The sequence below is a fragment of the Panthera onca genome, chromosome A2 (assembly GCF_046562875.1).
Source record: "Panthera onca isolate mPanOnc1 chromosome A2, mPanOnc1 haplotype 2, whole genome shotgun sequence".
In the NCBI taxonomy this organism is placed as follows: Eukaryota; Metazoa; Chordata; class Mammalia; order Carnivora; family Felidae; genus Panthera; species Panthera onca.
In genome coordinates this window covers 129911826-129938223 of record NC_138340.1, presented here as the reverse complement: position 1 = coordinate 129938223, position 26398 = coordinate 129911826, and the positions used below count along the sequence as shown (strand labels likewise).

The window sequence follows — 26398 nt, the reverse complement described above, 5'->3', positions numbered from 1 at the left end:
ATAACACTTAATTACATTTAGTAAGAACACTTAGGCTTACTCATTGTGCAGATAGTCTATCGAAACAAAATCAGTTGATTTGGCTCATTTTTTTCCTCCTATATTTTCTCCAGTGATTACTGCTCTCAGCTGCTTGCCAAATTGATGGGACTTGGCAGTAAAAAATAAGCAGTTGAAAATGTAGGAGATTAAGTTTTCTGGATTACATAGATGATCATCAGAGATAAGGAGATTACAAAAAGTTTTATCAGGTTGACATGCTGCATCATGAATTTGTCTGTTTTCAGTCATAATCAACCAGACCTAATTTAAGAATCCTTCTTTAAGAGAGAACGTTATTTTTGTTTCCCACATTTTCATATGTTTGGTGGATTCAACCAAGGAGGTGTTTATAACTCTTGTACGATTTGTCATTGTTTTGTCATTAAGTATGAGAACATTATATTTAAATTGTATTAAAAGTGTGGGGAAATTCACAGTGAAAAGTGGTACAATGTTTAATTGGCACAAAATAGGTCTCTTTGCAATTAACGCCTAGGAGGTTGAATGCTGGCTTTGAGGTCTGATCATACTGAATGCTATACCTAATAAAGTCCATTTGTGTAAGGGAAATAAATGAGGGAGGTGATTTCAGGGAAACTAGGTAGTATTTACTCACACCGGTAGCTTGGGTAGCAAATTGGCTATAGGATAATGTTGAATTTAGTGTGGATTTGAACCAGTCATTGAAATTCCAATTGATAGGGACCTGGAATGAATCCAATTTGCATTTGAGAAAGATGTTCTGAAGTGGAATGCTCCTCTTTGGGCACAGTGACCACAAGTCTAATTCATGTTCTTCAGCTGGATGGGGGACACTGATCTTCTCTGCTCCTCCTCCACTCCAGTCACAAAAGCTACAATTATTGCAACTTTGAGAGTGTGCTACATGTATTCCCACTGAGTTATTTTATTTTATTTTTTAAGGTTTATTTATTTTTGAGAGACAGAGAGAGAGAGAGCAAGTGGGAGAGGGACAGAGAGAGATGGGAGACAGAATCCGAAGCAGGCTGCAGGCTCTGAGCTGTCAGCACAGGGCCCGATGTGGGGCTCGAACTCGTGAATGGTGAGATTATGACCTGAGCCAAAGTCAGACACTTAACTGACTGAGCCACCCAGGTGCCCTTATTCCCATTTACTTTTAAGAACAATTCTGGAAGGTAGTTGTTACTATGTTTATTGTTACAGATGGGAATATTAAGGTTCAGAGAATTTAAGGAATGTAATCAAAATTACTCAGCTAATAAGTGAATATGTACTCAAACTAGATCTTTCTGATTGCAAAACATTGACTTTTCCATTCACTGTACAATAACACAAATTACCACCCTCTCCGCCAAAGTAGAATAATTTCTCTATGTAATGTGTCTATATTGAGTCAGCGCTCAGTTCACCTTATGTCAAAACTATTTTTGCACATGGATATTTTACCTTTGAAGAAGTCTTATTACTTCAGAACCCTTCTTCTAGATCATTTGGGGTGAGGGCTTAAAAGAGAGGCAGCTGTTGGAATTCTTAGACGGACCCTGGAATTTATGTCTCTCCTGTTCTATCTGTGTCTACAAGTGTAAAATGTTTTTACACTTTTCCAGTCTTCCTGTGTTTTGTAATATGAACATATATTGAATATTTGCTATGTATAAAGTAAATATACATTATTTTTTAAATGAGTTTTATCATTTTACTTCAAAAAAAAAAAAAAAACACATTGACATCTCTTTCAATCAGTATGAGGCCTCAGCCCTTCCATTGCTGCTCCATGGTGTCCCTGTGCTGGGGCTCAGTTGGGGCAGGGATGGCCTATGATGTGCCAAACTCTCCTGGAACCAGGCTGCTCAGGGCCCTTGAGACTGTCTATCACAAACATGCATGAGCCCCTCTTCTGTACCAGGCAAGTTCTGGGCCCTGGGGACCAGACAAAGACCAGGTCAGTGACAAGCTTCCCTCGGTCCTTGGGAAGGGTGGCAGGGACAGTCCATGGGTTACTGGATGGCAGTGGGGCCATGAACATGCAGTGGTCCATATGCATGCACAAAGCTATTACAGACAGGATGCTGAGCAGAGGCCTCCCTGAGGCCTCACTCGGCTTGAGGTCTGAAGAGCAGGAGCAGAGGGGAAAGCTGTGGAGAGGGCAGTGCAAAGGCCCAGGGGCAGGAACTCACTTGGGATGGGGCCAGGACAGTGTGTGTATGTATATATATAAAAGTCAACAAATCACGGAAGGAAGAAGGAAGAAAGAAATGTACATGTTTGGGAAATTGAACTTATCAGAGACAGATTTAGCAGAGATAAGACCTGCCTTTCCAAAGTCCATCTCTGTTTTGTTGCTTTCACACCCGGCTAAGTTCTCTCCAGATGATGGCTCTGGAGTTCACATAAAACTAAGTGATTTTTTTTCTTTCAAAAAATAAAGTCCCTTCATACCCCTCCCCACCATGAGTTAATATGGTGAATTATTTATGAAAATATATGCACTTCTGTGGGATTTGTTAGCTACTATTGATGTTTGTGAACCTTTAAATGACTATACTCCCTTAATTTAAACTGTTCCTAGGATTATAGATATAAATATACTGGCAGCAATTCTGTATGCTCATCTTTCTCTAAAGTTCATAGGAAGGATAATTAATAATGTTGAAGTGTCACATGTAAATTCACGTTACCTCTCTATACTTAAAATGTGACAAAAATAGTTGTAGAAGTAGTAGACTTTTATTCATTCCACATTTGTTGGACGTTTCTTTTGTATCATGTATGATATTGAATCTCTGTGTTTGTGAAAGTGATTTTGTTTAGTAGGAGTTTTTATCTGTGAGTTTTTTTTTTCCTTTTCCCAATTTCCATTTTGAATGGTCTTAGGATTCAAATTGTCTTCCTGGGGGCGCCTGGGTGGCGCAGTCGGTTAAGCGTCCGACTTCAGCCAGGTCACGATCTCGCGGTCCGTGAGTTCGAGCCCCGCGTCAGGCTCTGGGCTGATGGCTCGGAGCCTGGAGCCTGTTTCCGATTCTGTGTCTCCCTCTCTCTCTGCCCCTCCCCCGTTCATGCTCTGTCTCTCTCTGTCCCAAAAATAAATAAAAAACGTTGAAAAAAAAAAAATTGTCTTCCTGGATAGCACTCTGAAATTGAGCAGTATTCCTCATAGAAAAAAAAAATATTATACTTGACAGTGGGATCATATGATATTCCTTGAGAATTTCTCAGAGGAGTTTTTCAGTTACTTTCAAAGTGTCTTCACTTATAGAACTTTTTAATGAACATTCTAATACATATTCATTCATAGTTTTCTGTCTTTATCTTACTGATTTACTCAGTCATCATTCATTTTCAGTTAATAAATATTTACCAAGCCTCTAACATATGTGTTGGTCTTCATAGATAAACTAGACATGAATATTTTTTCTCATGGGGTTTGCACTGCCTTCTCTGTTGGGGAAGACAGATTAAACAAACAAACATCTAAACAATAAGTAAGTTGACAGCTGGTGTAAGGAAAAGAACAGTGTATTAGGAAGGAGGCAGCAATTCATGTTAGAATGAATACGAAGGGCAGACCTCACTGGGTAAACACCTTCAGCTGGATGTCTAATGGGAGAGGAGTTGTGTGGCTTGGTCGAGACTTGGGAGTACGCCTGTGTAAGTAAATTGAGGAGGGAAAGAGCTAGACTTTTCTGAAGAATCAAAGAAGACATGTGTAGCCCTTAAGAGTGAAGCCTAAAGTTGTGCCGGATGGCGTTTGCAATTTGGCGATTTCCATTTCCACATACGAAGTGCGTTGCCCAAACATTAATGCACTGATTTTAGTAGCCGCAAATATATGATGGCATAAATTTCGGAATGTTTTACTTTAACTGTTTGGAAGATGGAGACATTAGTGTTACACTTGTGGTCAGTTTTTAAATACTTGCAGAGGAGGACAGTGCTGATAGCACGTCTGAACAATTCTTGGTCTCAGTGTTATGAATGTTTTCTTCTTTCATATGTGCGTACACACACACACACCATTCACTTCTTTAGCTATTGTTCTTTAAAGAAATCTTACTTCTATTATTTATTAAAGTGTTTTGAGAGACACTATTAAAACTAACAGTAGTTTCTATTAAAATTTGTATTTATATGCTATATACTCTAAAAAAACAGGATGGAGTCACTTTCCACTTTTCATTTGTTGAGTTGTCTTGCAAATGAAAACCCATAGTCGTTTTCAAGATCATAGTCTTAATTTGCCAAAGTGAAACAAAACACACATTTATGTATGGGTTGATGTGTGTGTACACAAGTCTGGTTGCTTTAGGGAGCAGTGGGGATGGTGTGATCCTTGAACTAATGATGTGAACTGAATATTTTAGCTTAAATGAACTACTAGAAGTGAGCATATTTGTCATTTGTGACAAGTGATTCCTTTTGTATTTCATTTTCCAAAGCTGTTACTTTATTATTATATTTATTATTATTGTAGCAGATTCTGGATGCATTCCTTTGCGAAGCTAATTCCTCTGAAACTCGGCAGCTTGGTCCTAAGTGTTTTCTTGAGAATGTTTTGTTCCTCAAGACAACTTGAAATTCTTTGTTGCTTGAATGTTTTAGTGGTTTCTCAAGTTTTCTCCATTTGTCTCAAAAGTAACACTGATGATAATGAAAGAAGTTAAATATTACTGACAGTATAAAAGACCAGATACATTGGGCATCTGACTTTGGCTCAGGTCATGATCTCACAGTTCATGAGTTCGAGCTCCACATCAGACTCTTTGCTGACAGCTCAGAGCCTGGAGCCCGCTTTGGATTCTGTGTCTTCCTTTCTCTTTCTGCCCCTCCCCCGCTCATGCTCGCGCTCTCTCTCTCTCTCTCTCTCTCTCAAAAATAAATAAACATTAAATTTTTTCTTTAAAGGATATGTTTCTGGGTCATGTTAATGCTTGCACCTTAATTAATTATTTCATTGTTTTAAACCAAAGGAATAAACAATCCACGAAAATATATTAGGAGTTGAGCTTAGGTCCAAAATAAACATTTCATAGCTTTTTCTCAGTTTACATATCTCGGGCACCATTTTAGGTTAGAGATATTCTCTTTAAAAATGGTACTTCTGCTATCCTGCTATACTCTGACTGCTATGCCCGGTTTCTCTTCTGAGCTCCAGTTATACCTCTGATTATCTACCTGACCTTTTCACTTGGATATGTCACAGCCACCTCAAATCCAACATGCTCCAGAATGAACCAGATTCTCTTCCATTGTTTTCTGTCCCAGTGAAAGATATCACAACACATCCAGTGGAAGAAGCACCATGTCTCAAATTTATCCTAGAAACCTCTTGCTACCCCATTCTCATATTTCTTCTACCACAAAGTTCTTTCATCTGATTTTCATCCACGACTATCCATGTCTAGTGACAGCATCTTTATCCAGGACTACTGCTGTCATCGATTTCCCTGTCTCTCCTCATCCCATCCACTCAGTCTCACATAACCTTTTGCCTCACTGCATTCAAAGAGATCTTCTGAAAATTTAAATTTATCATCACATGAGAAGCCTTCCTTGTCTTCATCGATCTTAAGGTGAAGACCAAAACTATTAGTGTGATCTAAATGCCCTTACAAAGTCTGTTCCCTGCCTACCTCTCCAGGGTCATACCCTGCCCCTCTCTCTGCATTTTCATGTAATGTTTGAAATAAAATAATACATGCAAAGAAACCTGTAAGCTGTTCTTTACAGTAAAAAACTGAACGGCCATGAATCTACGCCCCATCTTAGGAATCACTGCATCTCCATATTTATGTGCTTCCTCACTGTCTTACTCTTCCATCTGCTTGATGAGACAGAGCCATTATCCTGAAGGTTGTGTTTTTACAAATCTTTGCTCTAAAAAAAATAGAAAAATAGTATTATCAGAGAGAGACAGAGAGACAGAGACACACAGAGAGAGAGAGAGAGACTGGTTTCACTTATTCAAACAGAGTAACTTGCCAACACTGCACCTGAAACTTTGCTATGACTGGACCTGCTTGTAGAGCATTGAAGGTCTCCCCAAGAATCTTGGTCTGCTATATAGCCCGAGGGAAAGCCTTCTTCAGATTCGTCTGCTCACTTCACTGTCTACATTCCAGCTTCATTGACTACTTATTTTTGTGTCTTGATGATCTCTTGCTTTTTTTCCTTCTACCAACCTCCTCCCTTCATAGCAGTTCTGTGTATTTCTTTTTTTTTTTTTTTCAGATCTCACCTCATCCCTCTTAACGTTCACTCCTTATTTATCTGTCACCTCAAGCATTTCTTTTTTAATGGAAGGCTTTCTTTACCCTTCTTCCTCCAGTAACCCCAAGTCTAAGACAGTTTTCTGTGTTATAAATCTTACTAGTTCTGTGTTTCCTTTCTTTAGATGGTGTTTCATTTTGTAATTGCACACCTGGTAGTGTAAGTGTTTGATTACTGGTGTTTTCTCTCATACCCACTCACTAAACTAGGAGTTGCTGTAGCATTATAATATTTTTTAGGGGATGGGCACAGACGCCGACACCAGAGTGGTGGGTGAGGAATATTTGGTGGAAAAAAAAAGTGAGTGTATGAATATGTACCTGTAATGCTACCTCAGCCTCAAATCTCCTATAAAACACAATGACCATTGTTGTCCCACATTTAGGTTCTTTCAAGATAAACTGTGAAGTTTAATGGTGTAAAGTTTTTAAAATTATGTATTTTTTCTGAATCTGTAGATACACTGTCATCAAAATAAGTATTCTACCTTGTTGATCTTCCTTCTCTGTTTTTTCCCTTTTAAATCTCTTTATTTCTCATATTCCTGTGTGATTTAGAGTATAAAGAACCTTGCTAAGTTTGAGCTGATACCAGACCTCAGGAGGTACTTGAAGAAATGAATTATTTATAACACACGAGGCTGTCCTTCACGTTTACTAAATTGGTGTAGAAAGATCAAGCAATGAAGATAACTGAGTACTAGATAACCCATTTTTGTGATGAAAACAAAGACCTTAGGTATACATTTCTCTTTTCTTGGCATCATAGCAAATGAACACTGTGTCATCCCACAACTCATTATTGTTTCTTTTCTATATGGTGAAGTCCAAAGAGATGTTCTGTGGTTATGGTTAGAAATTTATGGAAACTTGCAAAGCCCTGTTGTTCCAGAAAGCTCAAAATAAACCATATGCTAGCCTATCCCACACTGTCCAGAGTCCTTTTTGGAAGTATATCTAAGAGCTGAGAAAATGTAACAGAGATTTTTACCAAAGCTTACATAATTTTCAGTTCTTTACACTTGGGCTTTTTCTGAGCATTTCTGAAATGTGACATTTCCCACATATTTAGACATAGTGATTTAAAAAAAAAAAATGCTTCTAATTGAACCTTATCAAACGTTTGCCTTTGAAATGGAAAAACCTACCATACGCTAATGGTATGGAGTGTTTAATATATACAATGATTCCTTTTGTCTTTCAGTCAGATATCCTACAAATTCTTCACTAAATCCAATTTTATTCATGATTGAGTTCACTCTCATTGGTAAATACTCTGTTTTCTCTTCAGATCGTATAAATTTTTCGCCTTTTACTCAATGATAAATTAAATGCTGGAGCACCTGCGTGGCTCAGTCAGTTGAGCATCCGACTTCAGCTCAGGTCATGACCTCACAGTTTGTGAGTTTGAGCCCCACGTCAGGCTCTGTGCTGACAGCCCGGATCCTGGAGCCTGCTTCACATTCTGTGTCTCCCTGTCTCTCGGCCCCATCCCTGCTCATGCTGTGTCTCTCTCTGTCTCTCAATAAAAAATAAACATTAAAATTTTTTTTTAAATGCTTAAATGACATGTTAACCTAGAAAGGTGGAAGAAGATGGTGGGCAAGAAGTGTGGGGTAAGGTGCATGTGAACATTTGGAACAACTGTAATGAATGGATCAGTACCCTTCCTAGCAGAAACCAAGTGTGATTTTGACCCTATGAAAAAGCAGTTTCCTTGATCACTTGATTGTAATTTTCATGTCCAGAGATGATAAAATCATAACTGGTAGATATGTATCACCATCCTAAGCCATAGTGTAGGTGCTTTTAATAATCTTAGTACTTTTTTCAAACAGAAATTAATTATTTAAAGCAACCATTTAAAAAAAATAATTACAAAATGTAATTATTGAGAATTAATTAGTGTTGCCATTGGAGTATATCTGTCATCGTGGAGAGAAATTACTTTGTAATAAAGGTGACTAAGTATAAGACCTCAAAGTTTGTAAACTGCTAGCGTGTTGATAAATTGTTAGTTTTTTGGATACATGACATCGGGCTTAGTATGATGTTAATAGTAGGTGGTTAAAAGAGAGAGGAGCATTGCTAGTGCTTGTTGATTTCTTTCTTTCTTGTATTTTACCAGCTTACTGATGTAGCTTGGTCATTTTGAAAGGTATAAATTGTTTTACCTTTGTTTTTACATATATCCATTAATATTCTTACAATGTAATAAAATGCCTTTTACCTTAAATGGCTGAGGTCTTTGGTTAAATCTCTTCTTAAAGATGGGGGTATCTGTGCCTGGGTGGCTCAGTCGGTGGAGCTTCCGACTTTGGCTCAGGTCATGATCTCATGGTTTGTGGGTTCGAGCCCCAAGTCGGGCTCTGTGCTGACAGCTCAGAGCCTGGAGCCTGCTTCGGATTTTGTGTCTCCCTCTCTCTCTGCCCCTCCCATGCTCATGCTCTGTCTCTCTCTGTCTCTCAATAATAAATAAACATTAAAAAAATTTTTTTTAATGCGTATCTGTAAGATCAGGGGCTGTATTTGATTATGATATTCCTTGTGTAAATAACTATAGAATTTTTGCATTTTGTACATTTTTTCAGAGACAGAAATATTGCCCTTGCTCAATTTAGGAAAGCTCATAAAAAATTCACCAACATTGCCCAATGTATGGTCAGTTTCTTGGGATGTGTACAAGTGTGAACTTCAACTTGTTCGCTGGTCTTCTTGTACCTTCAACACAAACTGGTGAGAGCTATTGAACATTCTGTTGCAAATGCTGTTGAAACCAAAACTTGTCATGTTAGACTCTAACAGATACAACTAATGAGAAAACAGATTAATAATAGAATTTTTTTTCAAATATCCCAAAGTATTGATTCCCTTGGAATGTTAGAAGTACTAATCTGGATTAACATTAAAATGAACAACTGTGTGAGATCTTTCTTTCTTCTAGATGCTCGTTTATAAGAATGCTTTATGATAGCATTTTGAATGGGAAAAGATGTATATTGACAATTATATACACTGGGCATCAGATGTCTGTTGTATGCTTGCAGTTCTGGAAGTGGCTTATTCCTAGCTTCTGTGGAATTATGAGAGCAGCTTTATTGAGTGTTTTTACTCAGTTTTTGTCTTTATAGGCACCGACTTTTTGTAGACACATATATGCCTTGGGATTCCTTTTTACTGTTGTCCTGTGAGACTAGCAAAAGAAGTTTTAGGGAGATATGGTTTTGTACAGAACAGGTTTCTATGACTAGCGTTCCCTCTTGGGTGCTATAAAAATAACTGACTCTTACAGTCGAAGCCTACAAGAAAACAGGTAGAAGTTCTGTAACATATCCTGCTTCTTCCTTTGCTTATTGATTTCTGGGAATGAGTGTTGACTGGAGGCAGAAGTTTGTGGTCTCTTCAAGTAATGAATTGGAAAACAACTGAAATATGAAAAAAAAGGGCAGGGATTGAAGAAGCAACGGTAATGGAATAAGGTAGAATAGTTTGGGAAATGCATATGGGTCCAAATAGAGTGCTGGTGCGTAGGAAATGGCAGTGTGGCTGTTTGCAAGGTACAGCCAGGTGGCAGCATGTAGCAAGTGCTGCTTTCTGTGCTGCAGATGCCAGAGAAAGATGTAAGGAACTGGCAAACGTTGCCTGTTTACTTGATCTCTTCTCCTCCCATCCTCCCTTTTTCCCACCTCACCACTTTCTGTGTTCATTCTCCCCTTCATCCATTCCCTCTTTCTTTATCACATTCCCCCCCATTTCATCAAAGATCTCAATCCCCCAGTCATCTTTCCTTTCTAATGGCATTCCCAGTCTTTTCCACGCATGAGTAATTTGACCTATAAACTTGCTCATGTGTTTCTATGTAGTTCTGTCTCTTCTATCCCATTGCAGTGTTGCTACATTATTTCCATTTCTTTACAGCCAGTTTTTAGAATATTACAACATTGTAGACTCAAAAATTTTATAGTTGATAATGTCCTTTTCGAAAAGTGAACCAAACATCATAACCAAAATTTGTTTGTTTTTTTAACAGAGTTGACATTTCTTCTTTGATTTCATTCACTTCACATTTGCCTGTAATTAGGTGGATATAAAATGACATTGTACATGAACCTTCCCATTTTGTGAGAATCAAATGGATCACTGCTTACCAGAAATTCAAAGAGAGCATTAATCAAACCATTGAATGACTCTTTACTGGCTATCTGATGTTGGATTCCTTAGAAACAGATACTAACATAAGGATTTATTTAAAAAGAATTTATTAAGAAAATGAGAAATCAGTTAAGGGTGACAGACAAGAAGGACAGGTCAAGGAAAGGGAAGAAGAGGTGTGTGATCTTAGGCAAAATCTCGCCAAGGGTAGCTCTAGTTTAAACTTTCATGAGAGCCCTTTAGTATGAATTATGTCTCTGTTCCAACCCATGTTAAATGAGCTGGATATCATACATATATACTTGTCAACCATTAACTAAGGGCCACAGGATTGGAGGAAAAAGGAGGTGAGGGAAGAAGCCTTGTAGGTGCAGTTTTTTGGAAGCAAAATCACACTGAAGTGTGTAAGGCAATATGTATTGTAACATGCACAGATCTGGTTGAAGAATTGTATGATGGAATTGGGCAATTTCCTTTCATTTCCAGCCCACCACTTACTCCACTATTCTCCATTCCATTCCTAATTTTTTTTTAAATTTGTGTTTTTTTGTTTTATTTATTTATTTATTTATTTATTTATTTATTTATTTATGGTTACAGCCAACTTCACTAATTAGAGAAGGGAGGAATATTTTAATAGTACTATTGGTAGTTATGGACATTCTTTTTGGTATTATACTAAAAATCATCAAATGGTGTTTTCTTTAAAAAATTTTTTTTAATGTTTTTATTTATTTTTGAGAGAGAGAGAGAGAGAGAGAGAGAGAGAGACTGAGCATAAGCAGGGGAGGGGAAGAGAGAGAAGGAGACACAGAATCAGAAGCAGGCTCCAGGCTCTGAGCTGTCAGATGCCTAATGTGGGGCTCAAATTCGTGAACCACGAGATCATGACCTGAGCCGAAGTTGGACGCTTAACCAACTGAGCCACGCAGGCACCCTGTCAAATGGTGTCTTCTTAAAGATTAGTTACAGTGTGGAATCTGAACTTCCACAAGTAAAGTTGATTTACTTTTTAAATTTTGTTGCTTTAAAATCCATTGATCTATCTTGCACTTTGGATGAATATATTACCCATGTGTAATATTGTGACATCGTGCATTGGTCATTTGAAAAATATCGATTTACTGAGTTTTGTAGATTCTCCAAATGTTGATTCATTTCATTATACAGCATATATAAATCCCATTTGTTGATATCACCACTGATCTCATTAGAGAAAATTATAATGAGAACCTGTTTTGCTCACATCGGCCATTATAAATTTTTCAAGCTTTCTTTCTTTCTTTCTTTTTTTCAAAATATTTGAACAGATTTTATTATAACATTGTGGGACAATGGTTGACGTTATAATTCTTTTTCTTTAAATATACAAAAAAGTGAAGTAGAAAGAAATTAAATCTTTTTAGCTTCTCAGAAAAATGATGGCATGTAAATACAAATTATCAGTAAGTGATTTGTTTTTTGTTTCTTTCTGAAGTTTATTTATTTATTTTTATTTTTTATTTTTTTTCTAACAATAACCAGCTTTTTTTAAATTTTATTTTTTTAAAAGTTACATCCAAATTAGTATCTAGTGAAGCAATGATTTCAGGAGTAGATTCCTCAATGCCCCTTACCCATTTAGCCCATCCCACCTCCCACAACCCCTCCAGCAACCCTCAGTTTGTTCTCCATATTTCTGAGTCTCTTTTGTTTTGTCATCCTCCCTGTTTTTATATTATTTTTGTTTCCCTTCCCTTATGTTCATCTGTTTTGCCTCTTAAAGTCCTCATATGAGTGAAGTCATATGATATTTGTCTTTCTATGACTGACTAATTTTGCTTAGCATAATACCCTCCAGTTCCATCCAAGTAGTTGCAAATGGCAAGATTTCATTCTTTTTGATTGCCAGGTAATACTCCATTGTGTGTGTGTGTGTGTGTGTGTGTGTGTGTGTGTGTGTGTGTGTGTGTATCTTCTTTATCCATTCACCCATCTTCTTTATCCATTCACCCATCGAGGGGCATTTGGGCTCTTTCCATACTTTGGCTATTGTTGATAGTGCTGCTATAAACATGGGTGTGCATGTGTCTCTTTGAAACAGCATACCTGTATCCTGTGGGTAAATACCTAGTAGTGCAATTGCTGAGTTGTAGGGTAGTTCTATTTCTAGTTTTTTGAGGAACCTCCATACTGTTTTCAGAGTGGCTGCACCAGCTTGCATTCCTACCAACAATGCAGAAAAGATCCTCTTTTTCTGCATCCTCGCTAACATCTGTTGTTGCCTGAGTTGTTCATGTTAGCCATTCTGACAGGTGTAAGGTGGTATCTCTTGTGGTTTTGATTTGTATTTCCCTGATGATGAGTGGTGTTGAGCATTTTTTCGTGTGTCGGTTGGCCATCTGTATGTCTTCTTTGGAGAAATGTCTATTCATGTCTTTGGCCATTTCTTCACTGGATTATTTGTTTTTTGGGTGTTGAGTTTGACAAGTTCTTTATAGATTTTGGATACTAACCCTTTATTTGATATGTCATTTGCAAGTATCTTCTATTCTGTTGGTTGCCTTTTAGTTTTGCTGATTGTTTCCTTCGCTGTGCAGAAGCTTTTTATTTTGATGAGGTCCCAGTAGTTCATTTTTGCTTTTGTTTCCTTGCCTCTGGAGACGTGTTGAGTAAGAAGTTTCTGTGGCTAAGATCAAAGAGGTTTTTGCCTGCTTTCTCCTCAAGGATTTTGATGGCTTCCTGTCTTATGTTTAGGTCTTTAAATTTTTAGAACCTCTAATTTTTGCTTGAAAGCTTTAATGTGATCATTGGGAATGAATATTGTCAGTGAATGCAGATCCACTTCATTTTAGCAAAAATGTCTGCCAAAACCCCAAGTTTGAATAATTGCAGTTTGTCTGTCAATTGTCCCTTGAAGTAAAAATTCTGTTACATGAAAAATGTGGCTAGTTCAGCCTGCAACTAAAACAACCACACAGGTGCTGCTTCTTAAAAAAACAACCCTTGTAGTTTAGTATGGGGCAAGTGCTCTCTGTGTATTTGCTATTCCACCACGAAGAATATAACAATGAATTGAACTCGAGTTGAAATAAAACAGAATAAAGATTTTTTTATACTCCTTCATCAATGACATTCGTTTAAAATTTTTTTTTAATGTTTTTATTTATTTTTGAAGGAGAGAGAGAGAGAGAGAGAGCGAGCATGAGTGGGGGAGGAGCAGAGAGAGAGGGAGACACAGAATCCGAAGCAGGCTCCAGGCTCTAAGCTGTCAGCACAGAGCCCGATACGGGGCTCGAACCCACAAACTGTGAGATCATGACCTGAGCCGAAGCCAGATGCTCAACTGACTGAGCCACCCAGGCGCACCATCAATGACATTCTTCAGTTAAACTGGCTGTTTGTTGTTTTGTTTTAATGCATGTGCATGGCAGTGAAGAGTACAATGATGACTAATACAGTTTGGTGCTGTGGCCCTGATTTATTCTAAAGTAATAGCAATTCTCCCATCAGTGCTTTCATACCATCTGTGCAAATATCTGTACAGAAAAAAGGGCAATTAACATCTTAGTGTTATTATGAAAATAATTTTGCCCTCACAGGTTCCTGTAAGGTTCTCAGGGACCCTAGAAGTCCGTGAGCTCACTTGAAGAACTACTGTTTAAGGAAAGCAACAGCTCTTGGCATTCTTCATCATGTAATCTCCTTCAGCTAGTGTCTACTGTAATTTTTGCACACAAATTTCAATTACGATCCAATTTAGTCCCAGAGCAATTTTGGAATAAAATACTTCAGACACCTTTCTTCAACTTCCTTGAATAATCCTACTTTGAACAGAGCTCCTTCCTAAAATATCATTAACAGTTGTTTATATTCTCGGAGAAATTTTCCTTTGACAGATATACTTACTCATGTACAAGCCACAACTTGTTGAGGTTACCAACTTAACTACTCTTATCTCTTTGTTTCTGAGAATTTTATCGTATTTATTTTGCCAGCACATTTTTTAGTTCCTAGAGGATCAGAATAATGGCAATCACCCTTTGTGGTTTTTGAATGGTTTATCATTCACGAAGCACTTCCACATGCATCATCTCTCCCCAGCTCACACCATTCCTGTGAGGTTGGCAGGACATTGTCATTTTCTCCACATGAGTAATCCCAGGTTGTGAGAGGGGATGTGGGTTGCCTAAGGCCACAAGGAGTGAGTGATAGATCGGAACTGAGATGCTCTGTTTTCTATCTCTAGCGTCCTCCACTGTAGAGCACTATTGCTTTTCTTGTAACAATTTAAAAAGGCATTTCATACTGTTTTCCCTAGTCTAGGCAGCACATTTCTCTTATTTCCTATCACATGATGCCTGCATAGGCTGCTGACTTAGATAAAAATACCATACAACTGAAGGAATAGCAGCAACCCATAGGAGCTGTGGGCTCAGTGAAGGCCCGATACTGCTCACAATTCTGCTATAAACATGGAGGTTAATACCTTTTTAACCTTAATAAATATCAGCCAGCCCAGGTACAAAATTTTCAGCTGCAAGGAGAACTGCAGGAAACAATTTAAATAAACCCTACAGTCAATATGAGGCAAAACAATACAGAGAATGGGGATATGCTGGGTAATTAAGCATGTTACAAAGTAAAGTTGACTGACTAATCTATAATCATATGCTGGGATTAATAATACAAAGGGCTGAAGTACATGGTGAGAATTAAAAAAGGTTTCGAGGAGTTTACAATAGCAAGGAGTGTTTGCATATTGTAAAAATTAATTAAACATTAGTTTATTGTATTTCTTTGTGGTATTCCTTTTTGGCCAGGAGGGTTGAATTGAGCTTCCTAGAGTTTACTTTGCTTAATTAGAATTAAAACAAAATTGTTAGATAGCATTTTTGAAACACTGCAAATGGTGAGAATAACCATCCATGTAGCCACCATCCAGTGTTATCATATTTTAACATCTTGCTATATTTGCCGTTTTTCTTAAAATATTTTGAGACAATTGAAGCTCCCCATGTGCCTCTCCTGAGGCTGTACTGGTCACTCTGCCAGAATTAATTATTAGTCTGAATTCATTGTTCAGTTTTCATAATGCTTGTTTTTCTGTTTGGCACATAAAATGATAAATGTATAGTACTTTTTCATGTTTTAATACTTTATGAAATTTGGTGAATTTTGCAGCAGTCTTTTCCCCCTCGGTGTTGCTTTTGAGTTTTCCCATATCAACATGTGTAGCTCTGATCTAGGTGTCCAATGCATAGTGTTCATTGACTATGCCATATTTCATGTATACATTCTACTATTAATGGCAATTTAGATCATTTCTTATAGCAATACTTGGAAGAAATGTCCTAACAGACATTCTTATGTTTACTTCTTTGTGTGCATGGAAGGTATATACCTGTAAGTATACCTTTAATGCATAGAACTATAGGTACATGTCTGGGGTGTATGCTTGTTCAACTGCAGTCATCACTGCCAATTTTTTTTTTTTACTTTGAAAAACTGTGCTTTTACTTTTGATCTTGAAGCCATTTTTAAGTTAAAGAAAACTTGTAACAATAGTATAGCATTTACCCATATTTTTTAAAAATGTAGCATTTTGTTAAAATTATAATATTTGTCTGAAATTATGTGTCTATGTGTATGTGTGTGTAAACTATATTTTCCCAACCAGAACCATTTGAACGTAGGTTGCATGGATCATGCCTCTTCACTTTCTGGTACTTCACTGTGTCTTTCTTAGGACTGGGGACATTTTTTTCCCCCCAGAGTAGGTTGATGTGTTATATTTAGCTGTCATGTCTCTTTTGACTTTTTTTTTAACCTGGTAAATTCTTCAGCCTTTCTTTATCTTTTATGACATTGACATTTCTAAAGAATCAAGGAAATTATTTTATTAAGTGTTTCTTAATTTGTATATCCCGTGCTTTCTCATGATTAGATTCAGATTATGCATTTTTGGCTGAAATGAACATTAGTCATGAAATGAACATGTCCTTCTCAAAGAACTGTTCCTTATTGTTGACATTATTTTGATTATTTGGTTAAAGAGTCATTCAGTTTCTCTACTGTATTTACTTTTATTCTTTTCTAAACTAATAGGTATTTGTAAGGGAATACCTTGATATGTTATTAATACCCTGTTTATAATCAAACCTTCCCCCCTTAGATTTTGCGCCTGTTGATGATTGCCTGAATCACTTTTTAGTATTGTAGTTGCACAAATGTGATTTTCTAGCTTCATCATTCCTTTGTTCTTTCTACGTTAAGTGATACCATTCTTTAGTAGAACCTGAAGAAATACTGTGAGCGTGAATTCATAAAATTCTTTCTCTATTAGCCATATATTGGCCTGTGAGAAAGTTAAAATGATATGCCCATTGCCTGAATCAATCTAAAACTACTCTAAGGTCACTTACCTTTTTCAGATTTATACCTCATTTACTTCCATTAAGGATTGGAGGAAGCTTTTTAAAAAATTCCACAATCCATTAAGGATTGGAGGAAGCTTTTTAAAAAATTAAACATGATAAAAACAGGACAAAAAGGGTTAAAACATACAATTAAAGTTCTGTTGTATAGAATAGAACATGTAGTGTTGTTTACTTACTGCAGTTGAACATTTATTTCATATCACAGAAAATGGGCAGCTAAGGCAAAAAGACGAACATTTAATTAGATGTGATTTCGGTGTCTCATAAGGTAAGGCATCTATAAGAGCTTAATAAAAATATGGAAGCAAGAATAAAGACTTAGGGCGGCTGGGTGGCTCAGTTAAGCATCTGACTCTTGACTTTGGCTTATGTCATGATCTCACTGCTTGTGAGACTGAACCCTGCATCAGGCTCCACACTGTCTGTATAGAGCCTGCTTGGGATTCTCTCTCTCCCTCTCCCTCTCTACCCCTTCCCTATTTGTTCTTTCTCTCTCTCTTTCTCTCTTTCCCTCTCAAAATAAATAAACTTAAAAAAAAAAGAATGAAGATTCAATTTGATTGACATGTAACTTAATGCCAAGTCATCAGGAGGGCAATTTTTTGTGTTAAACTAACTCTTTACTTAAAACTTATGCCGTGGCAAAAACAACAGCTCAAACCAGTGCAAACTAAATTTAGAACTTTTGTTTAAGGTTTAGGGTTCTAGGTTCCAACTCCAGATATTTTGGTTCACCAGGTCCTGGGAAAGGCCTGAAAATCAGTGTATTTGAGAAACCGTGCCTCTAACAACAATAACACCACCACCACCACCACCAACAACAAATAGTTGTGATTTATTGTTATTGGGTCAGTATTCCAGACTCTATAAAGAGGCTTAAAATTCTTTCAATAGTCTGGTATTTATTTATTTATTTATTTATTTATTTTTTTGAATTTTTTTTTTTTTTATTTTTTAATATATGAAATTTACTGTCAAATTGGTTTCCATACAACACCCAGTGCTCATCCCAAAAGGTGCCCTCCTCAATACCCATCACCCACCCTGCCCTCCCTCCCACCCTGCCCTCCCTCCCACCCCCCATCAACCCTCAGTTTGTTCTCAGTTTTTAACAGTCTCTTATGCTTTGGCTCTCTCCCACTCTAGCCTCTTTTTTTTTTTTTTTTTTTCCTTCCCCTCCCCCATGGGTTTCTGTTATGTTTCTCAGGATCCACATAAGAGTGAAACCATATGGTATCTGTCTTTCTCTGTATGGCTTATTTCACTTAGCATCACACTCTCCAGTTCCATCCATGTTGCTACAAAAGGCCATATTTCATTTTTTCTCATTGCCACGTAGTATTCCATTGTGTATATAAACCACAATTTCTTTATCCATTCATCAGTTGATGGACATTTAGGCTCTTTCCATAATTTGGCTATTGTTGAGAGTGCCGCTATAAACATTGGGGTACAGGTGCCCCTATGCATCAGTACTCCTGTATCCCTTGGGTAAATTCCTAGCAGTGCTATTGCTGGGTCATAGGGTAGGTCTATTTTTAATTTTCTGAGGAACCTCCACACTGCTTTCCAGAGCGGCTGCACCAATTTGCATTCCCACCAACAGTGCAAGAGGGTTCCCGTTTCTCCACATCCTCTCCAGCATCTATAGTCTCCTGATTTCTTCATTTTGGCCACTCTGACTGGCGTGAGGTGGTATCTGAGTGTGGTTTTGATTTGTATTTCCCTGATAAGGAGCGACGTTGAACATCTTTTCATGTGCCTGTTGGCCATCCGGATGTCTTCTTGAGAGAAGTGTCTATTCATGTTTTCTGCCCATTTCTTCACTGGGTTATTTGTTTTTCGGGTGTGGAGTTTGATGAGCTCTTTATAGATTTTGGATACTAGCCCTTTGTCCGATGTGTCATTTGCAAATATCTTTTCCCATTCCGTTGGTTGCCTTTTAGTTTTGTTGGTTGTTTCCTTTGCTGTGCAGAAGCTTTTTATCTTCATAAGGTCCCAGTAATTCACTTTTGCTTTTAATTCCCTTGCCTTTGGGGATGTGCCGAGTAAGAGATTGCTACGGCTGAGGTCAGAGAGGTCTTTTCCTGCTTTCTCCTCTAAGGTTTTGATGGTTTCCTGTCTCACATTCAGGTCCTTTATCCATTTTGAGTTTATTTTTGTGAATGGTGTGAGAAAGTGGTCTAGTTTCAACCTTCTGCATGTTGCTGTCCAGTTCTCCCAGCACCATTTGTTAAAGAGACTGTCTTTTTTCCATTGGATGTTCTTTCCTGCTTTGTCAAAGATGAGTTGGCCATACGTTTGTGGGTCTAGTTCTGGGGTTTCTATTCTATTCCATTGGTCTATGTGTCTGTTTTTATGCCAATACCATGCTGACTTGATGATGACAGCTTTGTAGTAGAGGCTAAAGTCTGGGATTGTGATGCCTCCTGCTTTGGTCTTCTTCTTCAAAATTACTTTGGCTATTCGGGGCCTTTTGTGGTTCCATATGAATTTTAGGATTGCTTGTTCTAGTTTCGAGAAGAATGCTGGTGCAATTTTGATTGGGATTGCATTGAATGTGTAGATAGCTTTGGGTAGTATTGACATTTTGACAATATTTATTCTTCCAATCCATGAGCAGGGAATGTCTTTCCATTTCTTTATATCTTCTTCAATTACCTGCATAAGCTTTCTATAGTTTTCAGCATACAGATCTTTTACATCTTTGGTTAGATTTATTCCTAGGTATTTTATGCTTCTTGGTGCAATTGTGAATGGGATCAGTTTCTTCATTTGTCTTTCTGTTGCTTCATTGTTAGTGTATAAGAATGCAACTGATTTCTGCACATTGATTTTGTATCCTGCAACTTTGCTGAATTCATGTATCAGTTCTAGCAGACTTTTGGTGGAGTCTATCGGATTTTCCATGTATAATATCATGTCATCTGCAAAAAGCGAAAGCTTGACTTCATCTTTGCCAATTTTGATGCCTTTGATTTCCTTTTGTTGTCTGATTGCTGATGCTAGAACTTCCAGCACTATGTTAAACAAGAGCGGTGACAGTGGGCATCCCTGTCGTGTTCCTGATCTCAGGGAAAAAGCTCTCAGTTTTTCCCCGTTGAGGATGATGTTAGCTGTGGGCTTTTCATAAATGGCCTTTATGATCTTTAAGTATGTTCCTTCTATCCCGACTTTCTCAAGGGTTTTTATTAAGAAAGGGTGCTGGATTTTGTCAAAGGCCTTTTCTGCATCGATTGACAGGATCATATGGTTCTTCTCTTTTTTTTTGTTAATGTGATGTATCACGTTGATCGATTTGCGAATGTTGAACCAGCCCTGCATCCCAGGAATGAATCCCACTTGATCATGGTGAATAATTCTTTTTATATGCTGTTGAATTCGATTTGCTAGTATCTTATTAAGAATTTTTGCATCCATATTCATCAGGGATATTGGCCTGTAGTTCTCTTTTTTTACTGGGTCTCTGTCTGGTTTAGGAATCAAAGTAATACTGGCTTCATAGAATGAGTCTGGAAGTTTTCCTTCCCTTTCTATTTCTTGGAATAGCTTGAGAAGGATAGGTATTATCTCTGCTTTAAATGTCTGGTAGAACTCCCCTGGGAAGCCATCTGGTCCTGGACTCTTCTTTGTTGGGAGATTTTTGATAACCGATTCAATTTCTTCGCTGGTTATGGGTCTGTTCAAGCTTTCTATTTCCTCCTGATTGAGTTTTGGAAGAGTGTGGGTGTTTAGAAATTTGTCCATTTCTTCCAGGTTGTCCAATTTGCTGGCATATAATTTTTCATAGTATTCCCTGATAATTGTTTGTATCTCTGAGGGATTGGTTGTAATCATTCCATTTTCATTCATGATTTTATCTATTTGGGTCATCTCCCTTTTCTTTTTGAGAAGCCTGGCTAGAGGTTTGTCAATTTTGTTTATTTTTTCAAAAAACCAACTCTTGGTTTCGTTGATCTGCTCTACAGTTTTTTTAGATTCTATATTGTTTATTTCTGCTCTGATCTTTATTATTTCTCTTCTTCTGCTGGGTTTAGGCTGCCTTTGCTGTTCTGCTTCTATTTCCTTTAGGTGTGCTGTTAGATTTTGTATTTGGGATTTTTCTTGTTTCTTGAGATAGGCCTGGATTGCAATGTATTTTCCTCTCAGGACTGCCTTCGCTGCATCCCAAAGCGTTTGGATTGTTGTATTTTCATTTTCATTTGTTTCCATGTATATTTTAATTTCTTCTCTAATTGCCTGGTTGACCCACTCATTCGTTAGTAGGGTGTTCTTTAACCTCCATGCTTTTGGAGGTTTTCCAGACTTTTTCCTGTGGTTGATTTCAAGCTTCATAGCATTGTGGTCTGAAAGTATGCATGGTATAATTTCAATTCTTGTAAACTTATGAAGGGCTGTTTTGTGACCCAGTATATGATCTATCTTGGAGAATGTTCCATGTGCACTCGAGAAGAAAGTATATTCTGTTGCTTTGGGATGCAGAGTTCTAAATATATCTGTCAAGTCCATCTGATCCAATGTATCATTCAGGGCCCTTGTTTCTTTATTGACTGTGTGTCTAGATGATCTATCCATTTCTGTAAGTGGGGTGTTAAAGTCCCCTGCAATGACCACATTCTTATCAATAAGGTTGCTTATGTTTATGAGTAATTGTTTTATATATCTGGGGGCTCGGGTATTTGGCGCATAGACATTTATAATAGTTAGCTCTTCCTGGTGGATAGACCCTGTGATTATTATATAATGCCCTTCTTCATCTCTTGTTACAGCCTTTAATTTAAAGTCTAGTTTGTCTGATATAAGTATGGCTACTCCAGCTTTCTTTTGGCTTCCAGGAGCATGATAAATAGTTCTCCATCCCCTCACTCTCAATCTAATGGTGTCCTCAGATCTAAAATGAGTCTCTTGTAGACAGCAAATAGATGGGTCTTGCTTTTTTATCCATTCTGATACCCTATGTCTTTTAGTTGGTGCATTTAATCCATTTACATTCAGTGTTATTATAGAAAGATATGGGTTTAGAGTCATTGTGATGTCTGTATGTTTTATGCTTGTAGTGATGTCTCTGGTACTTTGTCTCACAGGATCCCCCTTAGGATCTCTTGTAGGGCTGGTTTCGTGGTGACAAATTCCTTCAGTTTTTGTTTGTTTGGGAAGACCTTTATCTCTCCTTCTATTCTAAATGACAGACTTGCTGGATAAAGGATTCTCGGCTGCATATTTTTTCTGTTTAGCACACTGTAGATATCGTGCCAAGCCTTTCTGGCCTGCCAAGTTTCAAAGGAGAGATCAGTCACGAGTCTTATAGGTCTCCCTTTATATGTGAGGGCACGTTTATCCCTTGCTGCTTTCAGAATTTTCTCTTTATCCTTGTATTTTGCCAGTTTCACTCTGATATGGCGTGCAGAAGATCGATTCAAGTTACGTCTGAAGGGAGTTCTCTGTGCCTCTTGGATTTCAATGCCTTTTTCCTTCCCCAGTTCAGGGAAGTTCTCAGCTATAATTTGTTCAAGTACCCCTTCAGCACCTTTCCCTCTCTCTTCCTCCTCTGGGATACTAATTATGCGTATATTATTTTTTTTTAGTGTATCACTTAGTCTCTAATTTTCCCCTCATACTCCTGGATTTTTTTATCTCTCTTTCTTTCAGCTTCCTCTTTCTCCATAACTTTATCTTCTAGTTCACCTATTCTCTCCTCTGCCTCTTCAAGCCGAGCCATCGTGGATTCCATTTTGTTTTGCATTTCGTTTAAAGCGTTTTTCAGCTCCTTGTGACTGTTCCTTAGTCCCTCGATCTTTGTGGCAAGAGATTCTCTGCTGTCCTGTATACTGTTTTCAAGCCCAGCAATTAATTTTATGACTATTATTCTAAATTCACTTTCTGTTATATTATTTAAATCCTTTTTGATCAGTTCATTAGCTGTTGTTATTTCCTGGAGATTCTTCTGAGGGGAATTCTTCCGTTTGGTCATTTTGGAGAGTCCCTTGCGTGGTGGGGACCTGCAGTGCACTTCCCCTGTGCTGTGGTGTATAACTGGAGTTAGTGGGCGGGGCCGCAGTCCAACCCGATGTCTGCCCCCAGCCCACTGCTGGGGCCACAGTCAGACTGGTGTGTGCCTTCTCTTCCCCTCTCCTAGGGGCGGGATTCACTGTGCGGTGGCGTGTCCCGTCTGGGCTACTTGCACACTGCCAGGCTTGTGTTGCTGGGGATCTGGCGTATTAGCTGGGGTGGGTAGGCAAGGTGCACGGGGGCTGGAGGGGCAGGCTTAGCTCGCTTCTCCTTAGGTGATCCACTTCAGGAGGAGCCCTGTGGCAGCGGGAGGGAGTCAGATCCGCTGCCGGAGGTTTGGCTCCGCAGAAGCACAGAGTTGGGTGTTTGCGCGGAGCGAGCAAGTTCCCTGGCAGGAACTGGTTTCCTTTGGGATTTTGGCTGGGGGATGGGCGGGGGAGATGGCGCTGGCGCCTTTGTTCCCCGCCAAGCTGAGCTCTGCCGTCCGGGGGCTCAGCAGCTCTCCCTCCCTTTGTCCTCCAGCCTTCCCGCTTTCCAAGCAGAGCTGTTAACTTATGACCTCCCAGACGCTAAGTCGCGCTTGCTGTCGGAACACAGTCCGTAGGCCCCTCCGCTTTTGCCAGCCAGACTCGGGGGCTCTGCTTGGCCGGCGGGCCGCCCCTCCGCCCCGGCTCCCTCCCGCCAGTCCGTGGAGCGCGCACCGCCTCGCCGCCCTTCCTACCCTCTTCCGTGGGCCTCTAGTCTGCGCTTGACTCCGGAGACTCCCTTCTGCTAATCCTCTGGTGGTTTTCTGGGTTCTTTAGGCATGTGTAGGTGGAATCTAAGTGATCGGCAGGACGCGCTGTGAGCCCCGCATCCTCCTACGCCGCCATCTTCCAGAACCTCAATAGTCTGGTATTTAAAGTACAATAACTTATGGGCACCTGGGTGGCTCAGTCAGCTAAGCATCCAAGTTTGGTTCAAGTCATGATCTCACAGTTCATGAGTTCAAGCCCCGCATCAGGCTCTGTGCTGACAGCTCAGAGCCTGGAGCCTGCTTCAGATTCTGTGTCTCCCTCTCTCTCTGCCCCTCCCTCTACTCACACCCTGTCTCTGTCTCCCCAAAGTGAGTAAACATTAAAAAAAATTAAAGAAGATAAAGTACTATAACTTAGAAATTTCAATATAAAAATAATTTGGGATAGTAAACAGCTAAAAAGCTAAAATGAACCATTAGAACCTACATCACCATTTGATTTAGTAAGTCAGCAATGTAGTCTTTTCTGCTCTAGCCTAATCCCCATATATCCTTAATTATTTTCATAACCTCCTTAACCCCTTCTTTAGTTTTAGTGGGTCAACACAGATGACTTTTTAACTTGTGTAGAATATTCTAAGTTACAGAAATATTTGTTATATCAACTTTTAAGCACATCCTTGGGTTTGTTTTTTAGTATTCATTATTTTGTATTAGAAGGGACAGGCCACTGAATTCAAGATTTATTACTCTTTTGCAATAACTGGCTTTAGCCAGAGGCCTAGATTTCAGAACTTCTCATAGGAAAGTAATTTCCGTTGGTGTCATTGCTAACTAAGTGAGTGACTTTGACACACATAGCTCTGGCCTACAACTGGTCACCCTGAAATAATTAATTAGAAACAACAACTATTTTAGTAACTGACTGAATTCCAACCTTACAGTTTATAAACTAGGTTAATTGGATATCTTTCAACAGTAGAGACTTTCACTGCTGTTGGGTTAATGAAAATATTTTAGATCTAGCTGAAGATATAAGCCTTGGACAATTTCTATTGTTTCTTTTAAGACTGGATAGGTGACATTTTGTTTATGTTTCCTCTGACTTTGAAGTGGAAAAAACTGATAAAACTTCTGAAATTATGCTGAAAGCTCATCCCTTGGTCTCATTAAATGTAGCAAATATAGCATATAATAGCACAGATACATGTGTTCTTGATTTGCAGCTCTTTCAAGAGGAAGACATTTATTTTCGTAAGAAATGTGACATTCATAAGGGATTGAACAGCTTAAAAGGGTGTACAGAGAAATTGGTAGGACTTGTAAAACTTTGGTTTACCAGGTCTGGTTGATGCCGGGTACAAGAAAACTCTAGGACAGGAGCAGAGACTTCGTTCCCAGCTTGGAATATTTGTTTATGTTTGGATATTTATTTATAAAACCATAGAGGTATGGCTAAATCAGCTTCACATGGGGAAAGGTTGGCTAAAGGGAGAAATTTTTTATTATTGTTATTATGTGAAATTTTCTGTCTCCCTTAGAGTCCTTTGAGTTCTACTGGTTATGAAAGTACAACCAGGAGATAGCATTTTCTTTAGCTTACTATTTTGGAAAGAAAAGTGAAAACAAAATCAGAAATACTGTTGCTTCTGAGCTTTCTAAGCACCACATCCCTCCCAACCACCCCAAAAGAGATATTGAAGGTCTTCAGTTAATAGTAGAGATCTACACACCCCAAAATCATCAAATTTAGTTTTATATTAAAATGTATGATTTCTAGAGTATGTAGGGATGGTTAATAGTTATTTCCTGTCTAATAGTTTTTCTGCCTTGCATTTGAATTTTACTTGTAATGAGTAGTTTGCAGCTTTATGATTTTGTGGTGAAAGTTTTCCTGCAATTACTGTAATTTGCTGCTAATCAGAATATAGCTAGCTTTGTTGTTTACAAAGAGAAAAAGGAAAGTGTAAAAAATTTCATTACAACTTTCATTTTGATCAATGGCCATTGGTTAGTTGTCTACCCAGCATCCATTTCCTTTTGCTTCTTTCCTTACAGCACCCTGTTTTCTTGATGAAGCACTCAGCTCTTCTGTAGGCCTAATGCTTCCCAAGGAGCTGAGCCCAGTCCCAGCTTCAGCACCAGGTTTGATGTGTCTCAGGTGAATACCCATCTCTTGTACCTCTAACAGTTTCACATAAAGAGGGTCAGATGATGGCTAAAGCCCACTGATGTTAGGAATAATGTTGCTTTTGTTGTTTTTTGGAGGGGTCTTCTTTATGCTTACAAAGAGAAAGCTTCCAGAACTGGTTCTCTTTCTCTTCTGATGGGCTCCTGGCTGCATTCTAATACCAAAAGGAAGACTAGCTTTAGGACAAAGATTCACTGTAGATCATAGAGCGGAGAAAAATATTCCCAACCAGGAACATTGTAACTCATGTCTGTGTGTGTGTGTGTGTGTGTGTGTGTGTGTGTGTGTAAGACAGAGAGAGAATGAGAGAGACCAAAAGATAATCGGTCAATGGGGGAACATCGTGGGTAATAAGAACGTATGTCTTCATTTTTTTTCCCTTTGGAAATTCACAAAGGGAAAATTAAAATGTGCCTTTTGGATTTTTACTTTAAATATCTGTATGAACTAAATCATCTGCATGCATTTAATAAAATGTGTTTTCTCCTGTTCCCCTTCCTCTCAAAGATGTTGTTTTTCTCACTGAAAAATTTCAAAATGCTTATGTGGTTGACTGGATATAAAATCATAAAGCCAAGCCTTCTGAAGTTGAAAGTCTTAC

At 38.4% G+C, this 26398-nt stretch overlaps 1 protein-coding gene across 10 annotated transcripts in view; it reads left to right on the top strand.

Moving 5' to 3' along the window:
• The window catches only part of IMMP2L (inner mitochondrial membrane peptidase subunit 2), an 886893-nt gene that overhangs the window by 309345 nt on the left and 551150 nt on the right, over positions 1–26398 (top strand). The window contains exon 6 of one of the 10 annotated variants that reach the window (XM_081795054.1): positions 25665–25778. The exons of 8 other annotated variants lie outside the window; for them this stretch is intronic. In XM_081795054.1, coding sequence (XP_081651180.1) covers positions 25665–25680 — 16 coding nt within the window. In that variant the 3' untranslated portion in view covers positions 25681–25778. Of the gene's footprint in view, positions 1–25664; positions 25779–26398 lie in introns of those variants that run through there. One more of the 10 variants, XM_081795057.1, reaches the window with a different exon arrangement.